Source organism: Ovis aries, chromosome 3 (genome assembly GCF_016772045.2).
Source record: "Ovis aries strain OAR_USU_Benz2616 breed Rambouillet chromosome 3, ARS-UI_Ramb_v3.0, whole genome shotgun sequence".
NCBI lineage: Eukaryota > Metazoa > Chordata > Mammalia > Artiodactyla > Bovidae > Ovis > Ovis aries.
Window position 1 is genome coordinate 220,769,560 of NC_056056.1, and position 22,514 is coordinate 220,792,073.

Genomic DNA, 22,514 nt, shown 5'->3' on the forward strand with positions numbered 1-22,514 from the left:
TGGGTTTGGGCTGCAGATTCCACTCCGTGAATTGTAGAATCTTCACCTGATCCAGGCAGAATATCTCTCATCCTTGCAAAGCTGCCAGAGCTGCACAGGGGCCCCGCTCCGCCTGCAGGCCCGCATTTCCCCAGACCCTGCCACAGGCCGCTGCCTGGCTTCCCCTTTTCGCCGCCCACCCCATCTGGTCCAAAGGTCTTTCTGGGTTGGCCTGAGAGTGGGTTTCTTAACAAGAAATCTGTGGATTCTCCTTTCCTGTCTAACCCTTCCCGCAGGCCTACTGTGTGCAGGGCACTGGGCTGTTTCAGCTCCCTTGACCCATTTAACTCTCAGAGGCCCAGCTGGGCAAGTTCAGTTCTCTCCTGTTCGCAGACTGGGCCGCCAGCCCTGCCTGGGCTGAGATCCCAGCTCAGCCTGGTATGAGCCGAGCATCCTCCTGCGAGTCACTCCCTCTCTCTGAGCTTCTTCATACCTTTGATAAAGGGGGACCCCCCTTTCCTACTTGTTGGGGCTGTCGTGAGGGTTACAGATGATGCAAGTAAAGGGACCTTCCCCTTTTTTGTGCCCCCAGCCTTGAGGTCCTTTCGGGTCTACGGCTCCTGGGTGTCCACTGGAGCCAGGCTAGGGGAATGGGCCAGCTGATGGCAGGTAATGTCTGTGGCGGAGGTGTGTGGGCCGGGCATGGCCAGGGTGGAGGGGCAGACGTCTGTCTGCCCCTCCTGCCAGTGGGGCCTGGCACACCTGCCTTCCCAGTGACACCCCAGGAAGAAGGCCTGTTCCCCTCCCACTCGGTGAAGCTAGATGCCCTCCCCACCATCCGTCTTGACCCGTCTATGCCGAAGCTTTAGGGTCTGAGAACGAGTTTGGGGAACTTAAGAGAGAGGGTGCAGTTAGCTGTGGTCATGGTGACCACACCCCTCCTCCCTTCGCAGCCCTGAAGCCACCCTTCTCAGCCTCTGCTGACTCGGACGCTTCGCTGAGGGCCCACCCCTGGCCCTGGGCTTGCGTCCCAGGCGGCACAGGGCCGTGTGCCCCTCCTGGCAGCTGCCTCCGTGCGGAGCCCTGGGCCTTCGTCTCAGGCAGCTTCCCCCATCCCTCTCGGCCCAGCTTCCTGCCAGGGTCACGGTCGGTTGGAGGGACCACCTGGCTCTCCTGGGAGAGCCCAACCTTCCCCGGGCATGGGGGGGTGGCATTGTGGGGGGTGAGGCGGGCAGAATCGAGCTTTCAGGGTGTCGGTGGGGAGGGTGTGGAGCACTTCACAACAAAGTCCAGGTGAAACTGCTCAATGACAATGAAGAGGCGGCGAAAGAAGCCAGACACGAGGCGGGCGCACGGCTTTGCTGCAAACACAAGCAGCCCAAACGGAAACGCAGCCGGGCCTCTGAGTGGCAGTGACCTTTGTGCGGCGTGATGGGGCGGGGCCAGCTGGGGGTGCTGGAAGGTTCTGGCACGCAGGGGTGTGGGCAAACATGCGCCGGCTCTCTAGTGAGGATTCGGGCACTTTTATTGTGTCGTGTAATGCCCCCCGACCACAACTGAAACAGCCTCCCAGGTGGTGCTAAGAACCTGCCTGCGAGTGCAGGAGACACAGGTTCGATCCCAGGGTCGGGAAGCTCCCCTGGAGGAGGGCGTGGCAACCCACTCCAGTTTCTTGCCTGGAGAATCCCATGGACAGAGGAGCCTGGGGGGTTACAGTCCACGGGGCCGCAAAGAGTCAGACACGACTGAAGCGACTTAGCAAGCATAGCACAGCTAAAACAGCAACCGCAAAAACGACACAGTCCAGGCATTTCTAGGTGTGGGAGCCTCAGGGGGAGGTTTGGACCTCTGCCATTTGCTTCCCACGAGGACCCTGCCTGCTTTCGGAGCTGCCAGGAAAAGGGAGCGCTGCCAGGCCTCGTCACACGAAGACACTACGTCTCTGAAGTTGCTTTTGTTTTTTAACCATGTGTTTGCTCTCTCCCCACCCCCACCCCCTACATTTTCTCTTTAGCCCAGACAAGGACGAGCCATCAAGTGAGTACCTTCCTAATTTAGGGAAATTTTTTTCTGTTGGTTGTGTGCTGAGACAGACATGGCATTATGACTGGCTGATGATCGGGTGTGCTCGCAGTTCCTTTATGGTCCGTGACATAAGAGACGCAGGTTCGATCTCTGGGTCGGGAAGGTCCCCTGGAGGAGGGCGTGGCAACCAACTCCAGTATTCAGCTTGAAGAATCCCATGGACAGAGGAGCCTGGCAGGCTACAGTCCATCGGGTCGCAAAGGGTTGGTCATGACTGAAGCAACGTAGCACGCATGCACGTGTATCTCCAGCCCTCTTGTCTTTCTGTCCTCCCGTCTGTCTGTCTGCCCGTGGATTTGGCTGTTCCTTCTCGTGATGCTGCTCATATGGGTAGAGAGATTTTTAATTCCCATCGGTGGTGGCAGCTATGGAGTTGTTCAGCGTGTGGGCTCTGGGGCCAGGCAACCTGGGTTCAAACACCAATTCCCCCATTTATTAGCCATGTGAACTTTGGTGAGTGACTGAACTTGTCTGTGCCTCAGGGTCCTCATCTATAAGATGGAGTTAATAATGGTACCCACCTCTTAGGCTGGTGGCAGGGGTTAAAAAGTACTTTGTGAACGTGCTTAGCGCAGAGAAAGGGCTTGGTAATGACTGTCCACCACTTTGGCTGCTCTCTTTGTGACAGAGTTCCTCACCAGGTGACTGACTGACTCAGCTATTCCTTCTTTCATTCATTTATTCCTTAGTCAGTCCGCCTGGCCAGCTGGCGGTTGGTTATCCATCTATGCATCCACCCACTCGTCCATCCATCCATCTATGCATCCATCCACTCACCCATCCATCCATCTATGCATCCATCCACTCACCCATCCATCCGTCTATGCATCCATCCACTCACCCATCCATCCATCTATGCATCCATCCACTCGTCCATCCATCCATTCATCCAACCATCCATCCATCCATCCACTCACCCATCCATCCGTCTATGCATCCATCCACTCGTCCATCCATCCATCTATGCATCCACCCACTCACCCATCCATCCGTCTATGCATCCATCCACTCGTCCATCCATCCATTCATCCAACCATCCATCCATCCATCCACTCACCCATCCATCCATCTATGCACCCACCCACTCGTCCATCCATCCATCTATGCATCCATCCACTCGTCCATCCATCCATTCATCCAACCATCCATCCATCCATCTATTCACCCATCCATCCATCTATCCACCAACCCATCCATTCATCATCCATCCATCCATCTTAATATGATTTTTCCTCCCCGAACCTTCCCCGCTTGGAACAGAGTGGTATAAACAAGGGGTTCTCACCTGCAGAGGAGGCAATATGACCTGTGAGGGGCTTCTGAAAGCAAGGACTGAGAAAGGTTGAGTGGGAGAAGGGAGGTACCAGGAAGGCCGGTCCGGTGAGATGTCTGTGTGTGGGCAGGTGGAGGGGCAGCCCAAGGACCTTGGGTTTCCCAGGGAGCAGTGTTTGCACGAGGCTGGGCCACACAATGAGGGGCAGGGACACAGAGCAGGGCTTCCTAACACCGTGTCTAGAGTGTCCCTTGTGTTCTGGCCTGGGTCATTGGAGTGGCTCCTTCAGGGACACAATTTCACTGACCATAGGCCAAGAGGTCTGGGAGGGCTCAGTGGTATTTCTACCGTGTTTGTCGGTTTATGGGGCATTTTAACCTGCCTAGTGCGGTCCCCTCCTTCACTAATGAGGGAACTGGAGCATGGAGAGGTGAAGTGACTTGTTCAGAGTCACACAGTGGCTGGCTGCAGAATCAAGAGGTAAATTCTACCCAGTTTGGGTATTCAGTGCCTTGAGGACCGGTCTCCCCAGGGGAGGCATGTTAGCTGCATATGGCAGGAACGCAGTTGGTGGGAAAAGGACCTTAGTCTGAGGCCTTGGCGCCTCTGAGTCTGGACCAGGGGCCTGAGCTGCTAAGATGCTCCCGTGGGCCTGACTCAGCTGCTGAGGGTGCTGGCCTTCTGTGCACCATGGGGATTTCAGCCTCTCTGCAAGGGCTGGATGCCCTTATTCTGCCACTCCACAGACACTGGGGAGGAGACCTCTGGGCCAGGAGTCAGTCTGGGGCTGGCCCCTTTTCAGCCACCCATGGCAGCTCCTGTGGACTGCTGGGTGGAGCAGGGAACTACAGGGAGGCGGGGCGAGTTCCCAGGGGATGGGGTGGTGTCCACGCTAGAAACGATGACTGTTTATTTAAGACCTATTTTGTGCCCATCTGGGCTTTCCAAGTGGTGCTAGTGGTAAAGAAACTGCCTGCCAATGCAGGAGACATAAGAGACATGGGTTTGATCCCTGGATTGGAAGATTTCCTGGAGGAGGGCATGGCCACTCACTCCAGTATTCTTGCCTGGAAAATCCCCATGGACAGAGGAGCTTGGTGGGCTACAGTCCATGGGGTCACAGAGTCAGACACGACTGAGCAACTAACACTTACTTATTTACTTGGGATAAAACTACATCTCTCTCTGGACTGTTTCTTCTGAGAAACTTTGGTGGAAAAGAAGTCCCTGTTTGGCACAAAGAAAATCGCATCGTAATGAGGTGTTTATTGGATCTGTCTGCAGAGGACGTCTTTGATGAGTTATTTAAGCTGGCTCCAGAGAAGGTGAACGCTGTCAAAGAGGTAGAGAGATCCAACCTCCAAGAGTGCCTCCTGCCACCTGCCCACCCGCTGCCCGCCTGACCTGGGTCTGGGGGACAGGGTGGGCAAAAGGGGAGGAATCTTCACTCTGCAGCTGCTGTGCCGGGTACCACGCGGTGGGGGGCAGAAGCTTTCTGTGACCCTGAGTGGGAAGGTCGGGAACCTGAGCCGGGGGCCTCGGTTCTTTCCTGGACAGGCCATCGTGAAGTTTGTCAACCAGGAGCTGGACCGCCTGGGCCTGTCGGTGCAGAATCTAGACACTCAGGTAAGGATGCGGCTGCAGGGTCCGGGGTCGGGAAGGGCCACGGGGAGAGGGTTTGGCAGGGCCCACTGGGAGCCTGGCCTACCCTGTGTGACCCGGGGTGTCACTTCTCAGAAACCTGGGGTCCTCCTCTCCAATGGGGGCATTGCATGGAGGCAGCATCGCCAATCAGGGCAGGACAATGGTCCTGTGAAGTGAGGACCTCAGGGTTTGTCTGTGCTGTTAATCACTTTCATTGCGAAACAACTGCCTTGCAGCTGGTTTTTCCCCAAAACTAATCTTGGACTATCCGATACAATGACTCAAAACACAGGAGAGTTCCCTGTCTAATTGCATTGACTTCCCTGGTGGCGCTACTGGTTAAGAACCTGCCTGCAAGTGCAGGAGGTATAAGAGATCTGGGTTCCACCCCTGGGTCGGGAAGATCCCCTGCAGGAGAGTATGGTCGCCCACTCCAGTATTCTTGCCTGGAGAATTCCATGGACAGAGGAGCCTGGAATCGCAGAGTCGGGCATGACAGGAGAGACTTAGCACGCACACACATATGCCTGGTGGGGTTGTAGGTGTTGACACAGCCCCGTGTCCGAGGGCTCCCGCATCTCCTGGTCCACGGTGCTGACGACGCTGAACATTCCCTGGGCAGGAATAGAATCTTGAGTTGTCAGCCTCCTGTGGTGGACCGTGGCCTCCCACCAGAATGCTATGCCCCTGATTTCCCTTAACACAGTGGGGGGCAGAGAAGTCGATGGCCAGCCCAAGCCCTTCAGGGCAGCAGTGGAGCCTGCTGGACCCTGGGGGCATTGACTGGACATGGTGGTGCAGGATTCAGTCCACCTGGCTTCTGTTTACACAACATGGTCTGAGGGGACTGGTGGTGAGGTCACCAAATGGCTAATGGTGAGCTTAGCTGGAGCTGCTGATGTCTCAGACACAGCCTGTCATTAGCCAGTGGGGAACAGGGTTGATAGAGCCCTGTGCCTGGAACTAAATCCGATGAAGCCCTACCCTGCGCCCAGCTCTGAGCAGAGCCCTTCACATACCTCAGCTCATTGACTCCTCCCAATGACCTCCTTGGGTGGGAACGGCTACTATCCCATTTTACAGATAAGCACATTAAGCACAGAGAGGTTAATGAACTTATCCAAGGTCACACAGAGATTAAGTGGTGCTTGTCACTCAGTCGTGTCTGACTCTATGTAACCCCATGGACTGTAGCTCACCAGGCTCCTTGGTCCACAGGATTCTCCAGGCAAGAATACTAGAGTGGGTTGCCATCCCCTTCTCCAACGGATCTTCCCAACCAGGGATCGTCCCAACCAGGGATCGAACCCGTCTCTTATGTCTCCTGCATTGGCAGGCGAGTTCTTTACCACTGGCGCCACCTGGGAAGCCCGACTAAATGGTCGACCTGGCACTTGAACCCCGGCTGCTGAGGCCAGAGTTTGTGTGCCTTCAGCACCTTGCACGGTGGCCACATGAGAAGCCCGTGTGTGACGTGGTCTGGTGACACAGCAGGGTAGAGGTGGCAGACACTGAAGCCAGGTGGGTCCACGTTACCCCTGGGCTTGAGGACGCCGCCTTCACCTTAGCTGTGTGAACTTGCACCTGGATTTCTCTTCTTTTAAAATGGGTACAAGGATCCCACTCTCATAGAACTGTGAGTAACAAGTGAGATGGTGAACTTCGGGTGTTTTGTGGATTACCTGGCATTTGGTAAAGAATCCGCCTGCAATGCAGGAGACCTGGGTTCTACCCCTGGGTTGAGAAGATCCCCTGGAGAAGGGATAGGCTACCCACTCCAGTATTCTTGGGCTTCCCTGGTGGCCCAGCTGGTAAAGAATCCACTTGCAATGTAGGAGATCAGGTTCCACCCCTGGGTTGGGAAGATCCCCTGGAGAAGGGATAGGCTCCCCACTCCAGTATTCTGGCCTGGAGAATTCCATGGACTGTACAGTCCATGGGGTCACAGAGTCGGACACAACTGAGCAACTTTCGCTTCACTGATGCACTGTGGACACACAATAAAAATTGCGGTTTTGTTGTGTTTTGTGCGGGTATGAACAGATGATGTCTTGGGTTTACATTCTACCGGTTTCATCTTTATGTCTCACTTGGTAAAATAAAGGTGTTTGAAGAATAAATGGCACATGTGAGAATATTGCATAAAGGGGGATATTAAAGTCCCTGGTATTTCAGTGGTACATTAGCAGGCAAGATTTGGGGCCAAAATAACAGCATGGAAACAGACCTATTACGAGGCAATTCCATTAAGGACTTCTAGCGGTGACTTACTTCCAATATTCAATCTTGTGTTTTGTGTCTTTGAAGAGATTGAAGAGGATTATATTAGCATATGATGCGCTGATGCCGGGGTGATGGATTTATCTCTGAATGTACAGACAGAACAGACAAATACGAATGTAGCAGCCAGCAAAATGAGCCCAGTGTGATGTTCTCTGCCTTTTCCTGATGGAATAGGTTTACATTTAACTCTGTTTTCTCCTGAGCCTCTGTAGCTCATGGAACAGTATGTGGATTAAAAAATGATTTGAGGCTATTTCACAGAAAATGTAAAAATGGCTCGTCTTATCAAGCATGTGCTGTGTGCTAGGCAGCCAATAACTGCTTTATACCTGCTGCTGTTTACAACACCACCACAAGGTCAAGGATGTCATCCCTATTTCTCAAAAAGGAACCCGAGGCTCAGAGAGGCTGTGTGACCTCTATCGTCACACAGCCTGTAACAGGCAGAGTGGGATCCTCCAGGCGACCCGTCTTCAGTCCCCTCCTTTGCAGTTTGCAGATGGCGTCATCTTACTCTTGCTGATTGGACAGCTGGAAGGCTTCTTCCTGCACTTGAAGGAATTCTATCTCACTCCCAGCTCTCCTGCGGAAATGGTAAGTTTTTGCAAAGATTTTCCTTTCCACCTCTACCTCTGAGTGCTCAGATCTAGGAAACGGGCATGATCAGTCTTCATTCGCTCACTTACAGGTGAAGTAAAGGGTGAAGGAAACTTTGGTTGTCCGTATGTCTGCCCATCCACCCGCCAACCTCACCTGCAGACTCCTGCATCTAGCCATTGACTTGCTGATCCACTCATGCACCCAGTTCATCTACCCATTTATCCATCCATGCATTCATCTACCTATCCGTCCATCCACCCACCCACTCATCCATCCACACATCATCCTTCCACCCATCCATCCACCCGTCTATCCACTCATCCACCCATCCATCCATTCATCCATCCGTCATCCGTCCACACATCATCCACCCACCCATCCATCCATCCATCCATCCACTCACCCATCAACCATCCATTCATCCATCCATCATCCGTCCACACATCATCCTTCCACCCAGCCAGCCAGCCGGCCACTCATCCATCCACCTACCCATTCATCTATCATCCACCCACCCACTCATCCATCCACCATCCATCCATCATCCATCCACCCACCCACCCATTCATCCACCTACCCATTCATCTATCCATCCTTCCATCCAGCCATCATCCACCCAACCATCATCCATCCACCCATCCATCTATCATCCAACCACACATAATCCATCCACCCATCTATTCATTCATTCATCCATCAGTCATCCATCCATCCACACATCATCCATCCATCCGTCCGCTCATCCATCCATCCAGCATCCATCTGTCTACCTGTCCACCCACCCACTCACCCATGCACCTGACCCCTCATTTTCTGAGGTCTTGCTCAGTGTCAGGCCCTACGGCCATAAAGACGATCCTGCATAGCTCCTGCTTTCAAGGGCCCCTCAGTCTGTAAACACTGCGCTCTCAGTGATGTATGGTCTTCCAGGCTGCAGTGAAATGCATTGGCTCATGGTGGGTGGGCTGGTGGGGAACCTGAATGCAAGAAAATGTGGTTAGTGCGATCTGCAGGAATCGGGAGAGGCCTTGCGAGAGAGGTGGCCCCTGAAGTTGGCTGAAGGGCTTGGCTTGCAGAGTTAAACTAGGGAGGGAACCCCCAGGGGAGGGAATAGCATCATCAAAGAGTCAGAGGTGGCAGGGGTTCTGGCCTCGTGGCCTTCAGGAGTTCTCATGTGGACCCTGGAGTCTGGGGGGCTGGTTGGGAGAGAGCTGCGTTAGTCCAGGCGGGGATGGGAGGGGGTGTCTATGCCTGAGTTGGGGAAGGACAATGGCGAGATTGGTGCTGGTGGAAGGGACAGGGCATCGGCCTGACTGCTCCCAGCTTCTGGACCCTCGCAGGGCTCCTCCCTCCCCCAACCCCCAGGCCTGTCATGTGGAGCCTCAGTGGTTCTTCAGCTCCTCAAGCTCTCCCACCTCTGGGCTTGTTCACAGTCTGTTCCCCTGGTGGGAACGTCCTTTCCATGCGGGACACCTCCCGGTGAAGGGAAGGGATGCTCACGAGTCTCCACAGGAGAAAACCGAGGCCCCTGGGAGCAGGGTTCACTCCAGTCCTGGGCTCTGTGTCCTAACGGGCTTGGCAGAGGGAGACAAAGCCTCTGCTCTGGCCCTCAATCCACCACCAGCTCACAGCTGGCATCTCAGTCTTCTTGGCTAAAATGGGCTCACAGTCCCTGCCCTGCTGGCCTTTGTGCCCAGTCGCTCAAAGTGTCTGACTCTTTGCAACCCCATGGACTACAACAGCCTGCCAGGCTCCTCTGTCCATGGGATTCTCCAGGCAGGAACGCTGGGGTGGGTTGCTGCCCCTCAGACTACACAAATAACAGAAAAGAGTTTGGAGCATCAGGAAGGTGGAAGCCTCCAGGGGCCTGTGGTCCCTTGTCCCCTCATCCCGCCCAGGACCCCAGGTGGCCCTCTCTGAACTCTGTCCACAGCAGGGTCCCTCTGGCTGGATCAGCGGCAGGCACCCCAGGGCAGGAGGGCAAGAGGGCACCCCATCCTCCCTCTGTAGGCAGGGGACAGCAGGCAGGGCTGGGTGCCAGTTCCCAGTGCCAGCCTCGAGGCATTGCTGGGAAAAGGAATGATTTCCGTCCCCTTTGATGTACCTGTGGCCCTGAGATGGCTAAGATCTCAAGGCCTTCCCTGGGAGGGGTTGGGGGTGGTGGTGGGAGGGGGCTCTGGGCCCTGGGCCCTGACCCAGTTGCCCTGACCTAGTTCCAAGCTTGGTTTCTGCCTGGCTCCCATGTATCAGCAACCCTGTCTGTCCCTGCTTCTGGCTGCAAGCCTGACCCCCTCCCCCGACCAGGGTCCCTGTCGAATGTTCCAGGCCTGCCTCCCAGCCACAGCCTCCCTGCCCGCCTGTGGCCTGCACACCACCTGGGCCTCTGCCACCTCCGGGTCTTTGCCAGGGTGCCCCCAGCCCTGCCTTCCTCCGGCTTTGCTCTGGCTCCCTTAGCTGGGTGTTGGCTCCGACCACCTTCTCATCCCCTCTGAGCTCCTGGGCACCCTCTAGGCCCCTGAACCACAGCTCTTCTCATGTTTGCAGGGAGTTCTTACCTGAGTCTGGCCTCACCAGGCCCCTTACCCCCGTTTCTCTCTCACTTCATGTTCCTGGGGGGTGGAGTGCAGGGCAGGGTTGTATTTCCATTTTACAGAAGGGAAAACTGAGGCCCCAGAGGCTGTGGGACATGCCCAGGGCTACCCAGCTGGAACTGGGGCTGACCTCTTGACCCTCAGCCCCCGTTCTTCTTTTGGCCATCTTTGTGGGTGTCGTCTCCACCCTCTCAGGAGGCAGGGGTGCTCTTGACTGGAAGAGTGATTTGGGGCTTAGATTCCCCAGAGCTGGGATATTGGCTGAAGAGCAAACAGGCTGGAGCAGTGCAGTGTTTGACACTGCAGTAGAAACAGTGGTCAGGATCACCACCATAGAGGCGGTGAAGCGCAAGATCCAGGTTCTGCAGCAGCAGGCCGATGATGCAGAGGAGAGGGCCGAGCGCCTCCAGCGGGAAGTGGAGGGAGAAAGACGGGCCCGAGAACAGGCTGAGGCTGAGGTGGCCTCCTTGAACCGTAGAATCCAGCTGGTTGAAGAGGAGCTGGACCGAGCTCAAGAGCGCCTGGCCACTGCCCTGCAAAAGCTGGAGGAAGCTGAGAAAGCTGCTGATGAGAGCGAGAGAGGTATGAAGGTTATTGAAAACCGAGCCTTAAAAGATGAAGAAAAAATGGAACTCCAGGAAATCCAGCTCAAAGAAGCTAAGCACATTGCAGAAGAGGCAGACAGGAAGTATGAAGAGGTGGCTCGCAAGTTGGTGATTATTGAGGGAGACTTGGAGCGCACAGAGGAGCGAGCCGAGCTGGCAGAGTCCCGTTGCCGAGAGATGGATGAGCAAATCAGACTGATGGACCAGAACCTGAAGTGTCTGAGTGCTGCTGAAGAAAAGTACTCTCAAAAAGAAGACAAATATGAGGAAGAGATAAAGATTCTTACTGATAAACTCAAGGAGGCAGAGACCCGTGCTGAGTTTGCTGAGAGATCGGTAGCCAAGCTGGAAAAGACAATTGATGATTTGGAAGATAAACTGAAATGCACCAAAGAGGAGCACCTCTGTACACAAAGGATGCTGGACCAGACTCTGCTTGACCTGAATGAGATGTAGAGCACCCCAGTCCCGCCCTGCCGCTGCTCCTCCCTCTCACCCTGACTCCGCTGAGGCCAGCCTGCCCGAAGCTGACCTTTAAACTGAGGGCTGATCTTTAACTGGAAGGCTGCTTTCTCCTTTCGCCACCTCTCCCACCCCCCTACTCCTGTGTCCTTTTCGCCAAACTGTCTCTGCCTCTCCCCAGAGATTCCAGTTGGGCTAGAGGCTGAGCACCTTTGGGAACAACGATTAAGGGAATGTGAGCACAATGCAGAGTGTCTTTAAAAGCATGTTGTGATGTACACATTTTGTAATTACCTTTTTTGTTGTTGATGTAACAACCATTTGTAAAAAACATTCCAGATAATTCTGTAGTTCTGAAGCAGCAGTCTAATCCCTTTCTCACTTTTGGAAGGTAACATTTCAGCTTAATACATATTGCCTTCTCCAGAGAGAAAGGGAAAAGGTTTGGGCCTGCCTTACTGAGAGCCTAGCAGCCCAGAGAAAGGCTCCATTTGGGGAAACCTCATTGCTCTGTAAAAAGTACCTGCCAAACCAGAAAGATGATTCCAAGAGGAGTTAGCCAAAAAAAAAAAAGTGCTGTTCAGGTTTTCAGCTTTACGGTATCTTTGGACAACCTTTTTTTTTTCTTTTTGCATCAGAAGTGACCAAACAATTAAGATGGTGAAACCTCTGAGACCAAATCCTTGTCCCAGCTCTACCCTGTTCCCAGCTGCTCACAGAATGGACCATGTGCCCCTTATGTTGAAGTGACCACTTATTTGCTCTTCTGCCTCCTTGAAAGAAAGGAAAGAAAATTATGTTTTGCCACTGATTTAGCCGTATGAAACTCATCTCATTACCCTTTTCTGGGTCTGAAGCTGCTGTCTCTAAAAAGTGCCATCTCATTGTGCTTTGTATCGGTTAGTGCTGGAGAAATCTTGAAAAGCGAATGTACAAAACTTTAAAATTTTTCTGTTATTTTGGAACTTTGCTTCTTTGGGGTTGAGGCACACTGGTCACCCCTCTGCCTGTGAGAGTTCTGTACAGTCTGTGGGCTAGCAGTGTGCTGAGCTTTTCAAGTTTCTTTCCCTACCCAGTCCCCCTTTTTTGATGAGGTTTCAGTGAGGTCTGTTAGGTGTGCATCCTGCAGCGTAATTGGCTTAAAATGTTCTCTCCTTCTGTGTGGTCTCTTTGGGGACCAACTGGGAGGAAAAAAAACCAATAATGTAACTGTTTTGATACTGAAAATTGATAAATGTCTTTTTGAAATAAAGAACCAGTCCCTCCAAAAAAAAAAAAAAAAAGAAACAGTGGTCAGCACTTACTGGATTCTCACCCTTCACTGGGCACTGTATTAGTCAGCTACTGCTGTGAAAATGCTGTGTAACAAACAACCCAAATACCCAGTGGCTTAAAACTGCAAACCTTCCTTCTTGTGGGTCTGCAGGTTGTCTGGGTTTGGCCACTCTAGGCGTGGCCAGGCTCCATTGCTCACCTGGGATGGGCTGGGTGTCAGGCCATCTAGGCGGGGGTCACTGGGGCGGTTCAGCCCTGAGCCTCCTCCTGGGACCAGCAGTGAGCATGGCATGGTTTTCTCATGGCAATGACAGGGGACCCAGAGATGGAGCAGGACACGCGAGGCACAGGCTCAGAGCTGGGCTGCTGTCGCTTCCTTCTCACCCTCTTGGCCAGAGAAGGCCCTGTGGCCTCGGTGCAGAGGCCCTTGCTGTGTGCGCGCCGAGAGGACACGTGCCTGGGGCCAGGGATGTGCTTGCCCACGGGCAGCAGGAGTGACTCACCAATTCCTTCCTGCGTCGGGCCTCTGAACAGGAACCATTCCCATTCCTGTTTCTCTCCAAGGAAACTGACTTCAGACAGGGCAAGCAAGCCAGTTGGTGTTGAAGTTAGGATGACAACCAGGCCCGTTGTCTACAAAGTGGGAACTACAGCCTCAAGACCTTCCTGGGGAGCCAGGGGGAGCCCCGTGGGACACGGAGTCAGGGTGAGACCAAGAATGAGGTTCACCCAGAGTTGCAGGGTCAGAGCAAGGCTGAGACCGTGGTGCTGACTTTTATCCAGAAATCAGGGCGCCCATGTGTGATCAGTAAGGGAAGGCTAAGAGGATGGAGCCGGTGGGGTGGGTCACATGCAGCTCCCCATGGAATCAGGGGCTCAGAATTGGGACCCAAAAGAGCACAGGGGTCCCCTGTTTGTCACTCAGAGGTCGGGGCTTCACCAGATGGCAAGGCTGGCAGCCAGTATTTTGCTCACCTCCTAATCCCCAGTTACCAGCTGGGGACAAATGTCCCACCTTCCAAGGCCCCCACGTGCAGCCAGCCTGCTGACTCCACTGATTTCACGTTTTGAAGATGAGCCACATTCTTCGGAGGGAAAAGAAGCAGCCTCTCAGCTCAGGTCCCAAGAATGCACTTTTATGGGCTATTGTAAGAAACCTCAGCTGCAGAAATGGGTAACAAAAATGCTGACGAGGTCATTAACTGGAAAGGGTGGAACAACGGCCCTTTCCAGAGGTGGGACACCCGAGGAATTGTTATCTCAGTCCTGTGGCTTCTGGAAATTGAATTTCTCGTTATCAGACTTTCTCTGCCAGTGGTGTCGATGTGAGGTTGCCGTTCGTTGCTAGAAGCGGAGTAGGGTTGGAGGAGCGAGGCAATCGTTGGCTCTGCAGAAATGAAAACACCAGGGCTGGGAACCTTCGCCTTCTTCCGACGTGCAATTACTTGCTCTCTCGAACGATTTGAATGCTCCCTTCTGGGTTGTGACCTTCTCTCTGCTCTGCGGAACATGGTCATTTTCCTTTCATCATCTCAAACTGTGCATGCAAGAAAACTAATGCTTTGGGTAGACCTGGTGGGGTGGAGCTGGAGCCTGGGGCAGCTACTCCTGGTCGGACTGAGCGTCGTCGAGGAGTGTGACCCGTAGAAGCTTGAGCGATCGTTGTCCTAGGGTCGACAGCGGTGATACTCAGCACAAATTCCACAAGGGCAGGCAGCGGATCTGGGTTTTGCCCCAGTTGCTTGGCCAGCGCACAGCAGATGATCGGTAAATATTTTTAAGGGACTTCCCTGGAAGATCAGCGGCTAAGACTCTGTGCTCCCAGTGCAGAGGTCCTGGGTTTGATTCCTGGTCAGGGAACTAAGATCTCACATGCTGCAACTAAGAATTTGCCTGCCACAACTAAAGGTCGTACAGGCTGCAACTGAAAGAACCTGCGTGCCGCAACGAAGATCTAAGATCCTGCGTGCCGCAACTAAGACAAATAAATAACGATAAATATTTAAAGTAAGTGAATGAAGCGTTTCTGAGAAACTGGTCCCGTGAGCTGCTCCGTGACAAATGGATCCCCTGGTGAAATCGCTTGGGGAAACATGCATAGTCCCAAAAGCTCAGGATACATTGTAACGCATTCAAGGCACTGAGAAGTCCTGTAGCGGAGGGTTTCCAGAGGACTTTATGGGAGCCAACGTTTCCTAAAGCCACTTGGTCCCAGACCCCTTTTCCCTTCTGTCCCCTGGACCATGCTGTGAGGTTGCAGGCTTGGAGGTGAGCACAAAGGCTGGGCTGAGAGGCGGGAGAGCACAGCCCAGTGTCCTGTCTTCACTGTGATATTTACCTTCTGTGCATCTTGTGAATGGTGCTCCTGATGAGAATGAAAACAATAGCAACAGTAACAACCCACGTTTTCCAGAATTCTCCAGTCTGGGGGAAGACCTGGGGATATGGGGACAGGACGGCAGTGGAGGGCTGATTCACTCACTCCGAGGTTTGCTTCCCCCGGTCTGCACCTCTCCAGAGGTGTGACCTGCCTGTTGGGGAACGTTGACACCTGCGCCAGCCTTGGTCTTCTTCTTGATGGGCTCTAGAGGGGCAGCCCTGCTGGGCTGGCGACCCAGCTGCCACCACCCTCTCCCTGGCATTTTGGATCCAGCTCTGTCCATTTTTTAAGAGTAATTTATTTGTGTAGGCTGACAGGTCTTAGCGGCAGCATGCAGAATCTTCAGCTGCGTCATGCACTCTCAGTTGTGGCATGCGGGGTCTAGTTCCCTGATCAGGGATCCAACCCCTGCCCCCTGCATTGGGAGTACGGATTCTTAGCCACTGGGCCACCAGGGAAGCCCCTGCTCTGTCCATCTGATGCTCCTTCAACTCTCCTCCGTGGAGAAGGACCCTGCTCACTGGATCCCTGTGGTCCCCACACGGCCTCCAGGGAGCCAGCTGTCACGGAGGACCACACCCCTTGCCTGGGATGCTGCCGGAGTCCTTGGGGTGGGCTGAAGATGCTCCCCCCACCCCTGTCCTCTATCCTTGGACCAGGACTGTGGCCTGCCCCTCTCCCTCTCTGAGAGAGTCTTTCTCAGGGGCTCCTGGCCTCCCACACAGCCCACTTCTCAGCCCTCGTAGGAGCCGGGGCGGCGGAAACTTGCAGGGAGGCCTCGGCTCTGCCTTCGTTACTGCACCTTCATGTCAGGCCTCATGGTTCCAGTTCTGGGTCCACCATCACATTGGTCCACACGGCAGCTTAGAGAGGCCGCTGGGAGATGCGCTATTCCCCTGTACGGAGGAGGGGACAAGGCCCAGGCAGGACACGTGCCTTGTCCGACCTGTGACTTGTGACCTGTTGGAAGCTGGTGCACAGATGTCCAACCCAGATCTGCCCAGACCCACCAGGAGGGGACTGGGAGCAGGCTAGGCACCCTCGGGTGGGCTTTGCTTACCTGCCACTCTGCCAGCCGGGCCTCTGGGCCACTGGCTAGGTTGCCACGGGAACCGCCTGGCCTGGTTGAAGCGGGCTTTGGGACTGGGATGGGCTCCTCAGCCCCAGCTGCTTTGCAGGCGTCAGAGGGAGACAGACCTGACTCCAGCACTTTCTGTTGTGAGTTCAGACAGGCCCATGGCCACTCTGAGCCTGTCTCCTCATCTACACTTTACCCTCAGAGCTCAGCTGTTTATGAGGGAGTCTCTATTGCGCACAGGTTCCGGGGCTGCATCAGAAAAGACAGGATGCTACCTTCTCTGGCTAAAGTCCTCTCATGTGGCAGGACTCACTCCCAGGTGTCACCTCCACCAGGAAGCCTTCCCTGATGCCTGGGCTGGGTGCCTTCCTTGGGGACTGCCTTTCCCCCTAGAAGTGGCCTCCTGGCTGCATGATGAATCATCTCGCCAACATCTGATGGGGTCTTGTCATTGTAGCTGCACAATGTCACCCTGGCCCTGGAGCTGCTGAAGGAAGGAGGCCTCCTCAGCTACCCTGTCAACCCTGAAGGTGAGTGCAGGGCTCTCGTGGGCAGGCAGCCTCGTGCCAGGGCCCCTGAGTGGGGCGATGTGTGGGTGCAGCCTCTTGCCTGGTGTTGGCTAAGTTTTCCTATGAGGGGGCCCCGTGCCCACAGCTCCCACCCACCCTAGTGGAAGATGGTCCTATGGGGAGGAGATGGGGGACCAAAGTCCCTGGGGATGGACTGTCCAGAGAGCCGAGGTCTGGAGGAGGTGCTGCACTGGGGGCCCCCCGAGAGGGTGCCTGGGAGGAGGCAGTGGCAGTGCCCTGTGACGGGTCCTGGGACTCAGGGCTCGCTTGACCAACTGTCCTGGTTTGCCAGGAGTTCTGCCAGGTTTAGCCCTGAGAGTTCATGTCCCAGGAAACCCCTCGGTCCAGGGCAGGCCTGGACAGATCTGGCCTGATCTTTGCCTCCTGGATCTGACCACTGCCCTGCTCTCTCCCGACCCGCAGACATCGTGAACAAGGACGCCAAGAGCACGCTGCGAGTCCTCTACAGCCTGTTTCGCAAGCACAAGCTGAAGGAGAGCACGGACGGGGTGCCCCAGAGGTCCCCAAATTAATCCTCACAGCCCCCAGAGCTCCTCCTCACGGCCTGCCTGCCAGGCGCCGCTGGAGGGCCAGGGCCGCGGAGGGTCTCCTCGCGGTGCAGCCAGCCCTGGGCCTCCCACTCTTGCTCTGCGTGTCTGTGGCATGCCCGCCCCTCCCCCGTCTCCTGTTTCCGTCTGTCTGAAAATCTTTGAACTCAATTAGGCGTGGTTTCTTTCTGAGCCAACCTCTGATCTCGCCTGGTTTATTTTAACAAATGGATCTCTGGGAGGGGTGTGGGGAGCCTGCCGCTGTCCTGGGAAGGTCCCCCTTAAACATGCATGGATATGAGCTGAGCCCCAATGCAGGCTCCCTCCGCACGGGGCAGGCGAGGGAGGGGTTCAGGAGCTTGTCTGCAGGGCCACCGCCAGGCAGCTGTGAGAGGCTCGGTGGCGCTGACCTTCAGGGGGGCTGAGGGGCTGACCCTGGAGTAGGAGGACCCTCAAGTGTCAGTGCTGACCCGATGGCGAGACCCGCCTGCCACACTCAGCTACTGGTGTCGACCTGCCTCTCACAAGGGGGTGACGGGCCCAGGATCACCCTCCAGAGGCAGGAGCCCCATGTGGCTCCAAAACCAGGCCCATGCCCCTCAGGAAAGTCAGCTCAGTTACTTGCCAGAGGAGCCGAGGCCCAGGCCCACCCCACAGCCACGATGGTGAGTTTCACCCAGAAGTCACAGAGATGTCCTCGTGGCTGGTTAGCAGGTTGAACCGACTCCCTGTCTGTCCCCAGGGAGCTGCCGCGTTGCTCTCTCCAGGGATACTGGGCACTTGCTAGCTATGTTTCTCGAAGCAAGAGTCCCTGTAACAGGATGGAACAGGGGTTCCTGGAGCTGACAGCTGATGGGAACAAACCTGGAGGAGGCTCTGCGAGCAGAAGTGAGGGTCGGTGGGCGAGGCCAGAGGGGCTGGATCCGGCTGGCCCTGGGCCCCTGCCCTGCCCTCCCAGCTCCGAGGCTCTGTAAGGACAGAGCCCACTAGGTCTGAAGCTGTCGCTGTTTGATAGCTTTGAATCTGGGGAGGGGCTGGTGGCTCAGACGGTAAAGTGTCTGTCTGCCTACAATGCGGGAGACCTGGGTTTGATTCCTGGGTTAGCAAGATCCCCTGGAGAAGGAAATGGCAACCCACTCCAGTACTCTTGCCTGGAACATCCCATGATGGAGGAGCCTGGTAGGCTACAGTCCATGGGGTCGCAAAGAGTCGGACATGACTGAGTGACTTCACTTTCTTTCTTTGGCTTTGGGGCAGGGGGCCGGCGTGGGCCAGGCCCTCTTTGCCCGACCAGTGAGTGGAGCTCGGAGGATGTATGGAGCTCTGTATGGGGAGTGACTGACACCAAGAACCCTTGGACCAGGCGTCTGAGTGTGAGATAGTCTCAGGGTAGTCTCACTCTACCCCACCCCACCCACCTGCTCCCCTCCAACTCACAGGTAATTAGGGTGAGGGTGGGGCCCCGTGATGGGATTAGCATCCTTAGAAGACAAAGAGAGATCAGACCGGTCTCTGCCATATGAGGACATAGCAAGAAGGTGGCCGTCTGCAGACCAGGAAGAGGGGCCCTCTCCAGGTACCAAATCACCGGGGACCTCCATCTTGGACTTCCCAGGTATCAGAACTGTGATAAATAAAAAGTCTGCTTTTTGGTTGTTTTCTTTTTTAATAATTTTTTTTGTTTGGTTAGTTACTTTTGGCTGTTCTGGGTCTTTGTTGCCTTGCGTGGGCTTGCTCTCGCTGCAGCGAGCAGGGGCCACTCTCTCCTTGTGACGTGCAGGCTCCTTGACGCACTGGCATCTCTCGTTGTGGAGCACGGGCTCCAGGACGTACAGGCTTCAGCAGTAGGTGCACATGGGCTCGGCAGCTGTGGTTCCTGGGCGCAGAAGTTGTGCTTCGGTGCACGGGGCTCATTGCTCCACGGCATGCGGGATTCTCCCGAGCCAGGGACTGAACCCACGTCTCCTGCACTGGCAGACAGATTCTTATCCCCTGCACCACCAGGGAAGTCCTAACTGTCTGTTTTTAAAAGCTGCCCAGTCTATGATATTTTATTATAGCACCCAGAGCTGACTAACAGATTCTCAGTACCATTGCCCGTCAGAGAAATAAAATTAAAACCACAACGAGATTCCACTACACGCCACACTGAAAACACTGACAATAGCAAGTGTTGACAAGGATGTAGTGCGATTAGAGTTCTCATATGTTGCTGGTGGGATGCAAAATGGTACGTTTACTTGAGAGAACAGTTTGGCAGTTTCTTATAAAGTAACACATACACTCACCATACGACCTAGCCATTTCATTGCTAGGTATTTATCCAAGAAAAATGAGAACATATGTCTACACAAAGACTTAGACATGAATAGCAATACTATTCATAAAAACCAAAGACTGGGAAGAACCCGAATGTCCATCGCCAGCAAAAGCATAAAGGAATCAGAGTGTCTCCATACAACGGGCTTCTGCTCAGCGACATAGAGAGAAGGGTGTTGATACAAAAACGGCCTGGATGCCGTCAACAGCGCTAGGCTAAGGGAATGAAATGGGACGCCAGAGGCTACACATTTATAAGAAATTCTAGAAAAGGCGCAGCCCTGGCGATAGAATGCAGATCAGTGTTTTCCAGGCTGGCAGGAGAGGAATCTGGGGCGATGGGAGTGCTCTGTGGGGTCGTTGTGCTCACGTGACTGTCCACCTTTTTTCAAACTCATCACATCACACACTTAAAATTGGGGAAAGTTCCTTTTCGTACGTTGTTGCTGCTGTTCGGTTGCTAAGTCGTGTCTGACTCTCTGTGACCCCATGGACTGCAGCTTGCCAGGCTTCCCTGTCCTTCACCATCTCCCGGATTTGGCTCAAACTCATGTCCATTGTGTGGACAGTATTCCTCAATAAATCTACAAAAATGAAATTTTTTTCTAACTTGTTTTCAAGCTGAAAAAGAGTGAGGGCGGAGGACGCGGCGGGGAGGCCTGCGGAAGGGAGGGAGCAAAGACCCTGAGGATTTGCGGTAGGAGGGGGGTGGACTTCATGCTTTCTCTCCTTGGAGCCTGGTGAGAAACCAGCTGGTAACCTGGGGCCTCGAGGCATGTGACTGCTTATGAGTGGGGAAGCCTGAGCCTGCCTAAATGAGCCTGGGTGAATGCCCACGGGAAGGCTCTGGATGAGAAAAGATTAAACGTGAGAGGGAGCATCTTATAGGAGGGAGGCACCTGGGCTGGTGGGCAGGAGCTGGGCTCCAGGGACAAGGAGGGGTGCCTGGGATGGGAGGCTGGTGGGAAGGTGGGTATGGGAACAGAGAGAGAGACCACCCAGTGCCAACCCGCCTGCTGCTCTTCGGCGATTGTCCCAGCCTTTTGATGATCTCTTAATCCCTTATAATATCTCTCTTGCTCTGAAATCCACTTTGATTCTAATGCAGCTCCTTATAAGCTTTCTTTCAGTGTTAGCAGGGAATCTTTTCTCTTCTTTTCCTTGTAAAGGATCTGTGTCTTTATGTAAGAGAGTTTTTACGGAAAATGTTTCTGCCCACACTGAGAGGCATCTTAGCTCCCTGACCAGGGGTCAAGCCCACACCCTCTGCTTTGGAAGCATGGAGGTTCGACCACCGGACCGCCAGGGAAGTCCCCTCAAGAGGCTTTCCTATAGACCCAAATAGCTATGTCTTTTTATCTGATCTGAATGTCTCTGCATTTTAAGTGGAAGGTTGCATCCATTAACATTCCTTTATTGTGGTAAAATACACATAATGAAATTTTCCATTTTAGGCCTTGTAACATGTGCGGTTCAGTGCATTAAGTACCCTGCGTGGCAGCATTACCCCCATCTCCAGAACTCTGTTCATTTTGCAAAACTGAAACTCAATACCTGTTAGGCTGTAACTCGTCATCCCCACCTCTCCAGCCCCTGGCAACCACCAGGCTCCTGCCTGAGCAGACCCACATTTTGAACTGCCCAGGGCACAGGGCCCCTTGGGGTTCCCACCCCAAACTCATCAGACTGAAGTCAGAACTTACCCCTTCTGCTGTCCTGCCTCCTGACTCCCCAGCCCTTTTCCCAGCCTCAGTGGTGAAGAATCCGCCTGCAGTGCAGGAGACACAGGAGACGTGGGTTTGATCTCTGGGTCAGGAAGATCCCCTGGAGGAGAGCATGGCCACCCACTCCAGTATTCTTGCCTGGGAAATCCCACGGACCGAAGAGCCTGGCAAGCTATAGTCCATGGGGTCACAAAGAGTCGGACATGACTGAGGTGACTGAGCGCGCACACCAACCTCTGGGTTCCCAAGCCTGAGACCTGTGGCTCAGTCTGGACGCTGCCCCCGCCTGCCGCCCTCCCCCGCCCGTCCCTAACCCAGTCACCATGTCCTTTCTGCCTTTTCCCCACCTCTCAGACCCAGGCCCTCCTCCCCTCCCTTCTGCCCCTGGAAGTCTAGGCGCTCACCATCCACGGAGCTCGGAGCTCGGTACAGTGACTCCCCAGGTGGGCTCTCTGCCTCTCTCCCCTCTGACCCCAGTTCCATAGCCGAGGCTGGCATTTTCCTGTCTGGGAGCCCGAGCCCGTTACTGTCCTGCTGTAAAGCTCCCTGCTCCCTGACGCTCTGGGTCCTCCCGAAGCTGCTGGCTTTGTGTCTACTCACTGACTATGTCCTATCTCCTAGCCACCCCATCCTTTCCAAGCTGTCTTGAGGCCCTTCCCTGAGGGGCCCAAGATCTTCCCAGGCCCCTTGGATGGTGTCATTCCCTGCTGAGACCCCCTCCTCGGGACCAGAGGGGTGGGGGCATCTCTGGGGAGAGACTGGAGAAGGGATTAGCGATGCGACAGGGCAGACACCTTGGGCTGGCGGGGCTCGAGGCGAGTGGAGGGGGTGATTCCTACCAAGGAGTCCGAGAAGGGGGGCTGCGGAGCCCACAGCCCTCGCCTCCCTCTCTCCTCCATCCCAAGAAATCTGACCCCGGTTGGCGTTGTTGCAGCCAGAGCTGGAAGCAGGACTATTCCCGTGGGCTGAACTGGAACCCATCCAGGGCTGGGGAAGGAGCTGGCAGTCTCGGGCTGGTGTGCAAACAGCTCTGGAGTGACGGGAAATGCCTCGAAGGCCGGGCGCCTCGGTGCTGAGAGGCTTCCCAAAATAACCCAGG

At 54.7% G+C, this 22,514-nt stretch overlaps 2 protein-coding genes across 6 annotated transcripts in view; both read left to right on the forward strand.

Moving 5' to 3' along the window:
• PARVG (parvin gamma) overlaps positions 1–17,543 on the forward strand; it is a 28,106-nt gene extending 10,563 nt beyond the window's left edge. For all 5 annotated transcript variants that reach the window (XM_060414289.1, XM_060414290.1, XM_042247860.1 and 2 more), the window contains 6 exons: positions 1,994–2,016; positions 4,622–4,680; positions 4,895–4,963; positions 7,757–7,858; positions 16,713–16,785; positions 17,248–17,543. In XM_060414289.1, the coding sequence (XP_060270272.1) occupies positions 1,994–2,016; positions 4,622–4,680; positions 4,895–4,963; positions 7,757–7,858; positions 16,713–16,785; positions 17,248–17,357 (436 nt within the window). In that variant the 3' untranslated portion in view covers positions 17,358–17,543. The remainder of the gene's footprint in view (positions 1–1,993; positions 2,017–4,621; positions 4,681–4,894; positions 4,964–7,756; positions 7,859–16,712; positions 16,786–17,247) is intronic.
• Positions 10,834–12,809, forward strand: LOC114114091 (tropomyosin alpha-3 chain-like). Its single transcript, XM_027968193.3, has 2 exons — positions 10,834–10,901; positions 11,036–12,809. Exons 1-2 carry the CDS (start codon positions 10,834–10,836, stop codon positions 11,514–11,516), a joined length of 549 nt encoding a protein of 182 aa, XP_027823994.1. The 3' UTR covers positions 11,517–12,809.
• Positions 17,544–22,514: the final 4,971 nt, after the last annotated feature.

Coding starts and splice junctions, on each gene's coding strand:
- LOC114114091 (XM_027968193.3), top strand. CDS start 10,834: ATGATGCAGAGGAGAGGGCCGAGCGCCTCCAGCGGGAAGTGGAGGGAG. Junction 10,902..11,035: donor AAAGACGGGCCCGAGAACAG/GCTGAGGCTGAG, acceptor TGAGAGCGAGAG/AGGTATGAAGGTTATTGAAA.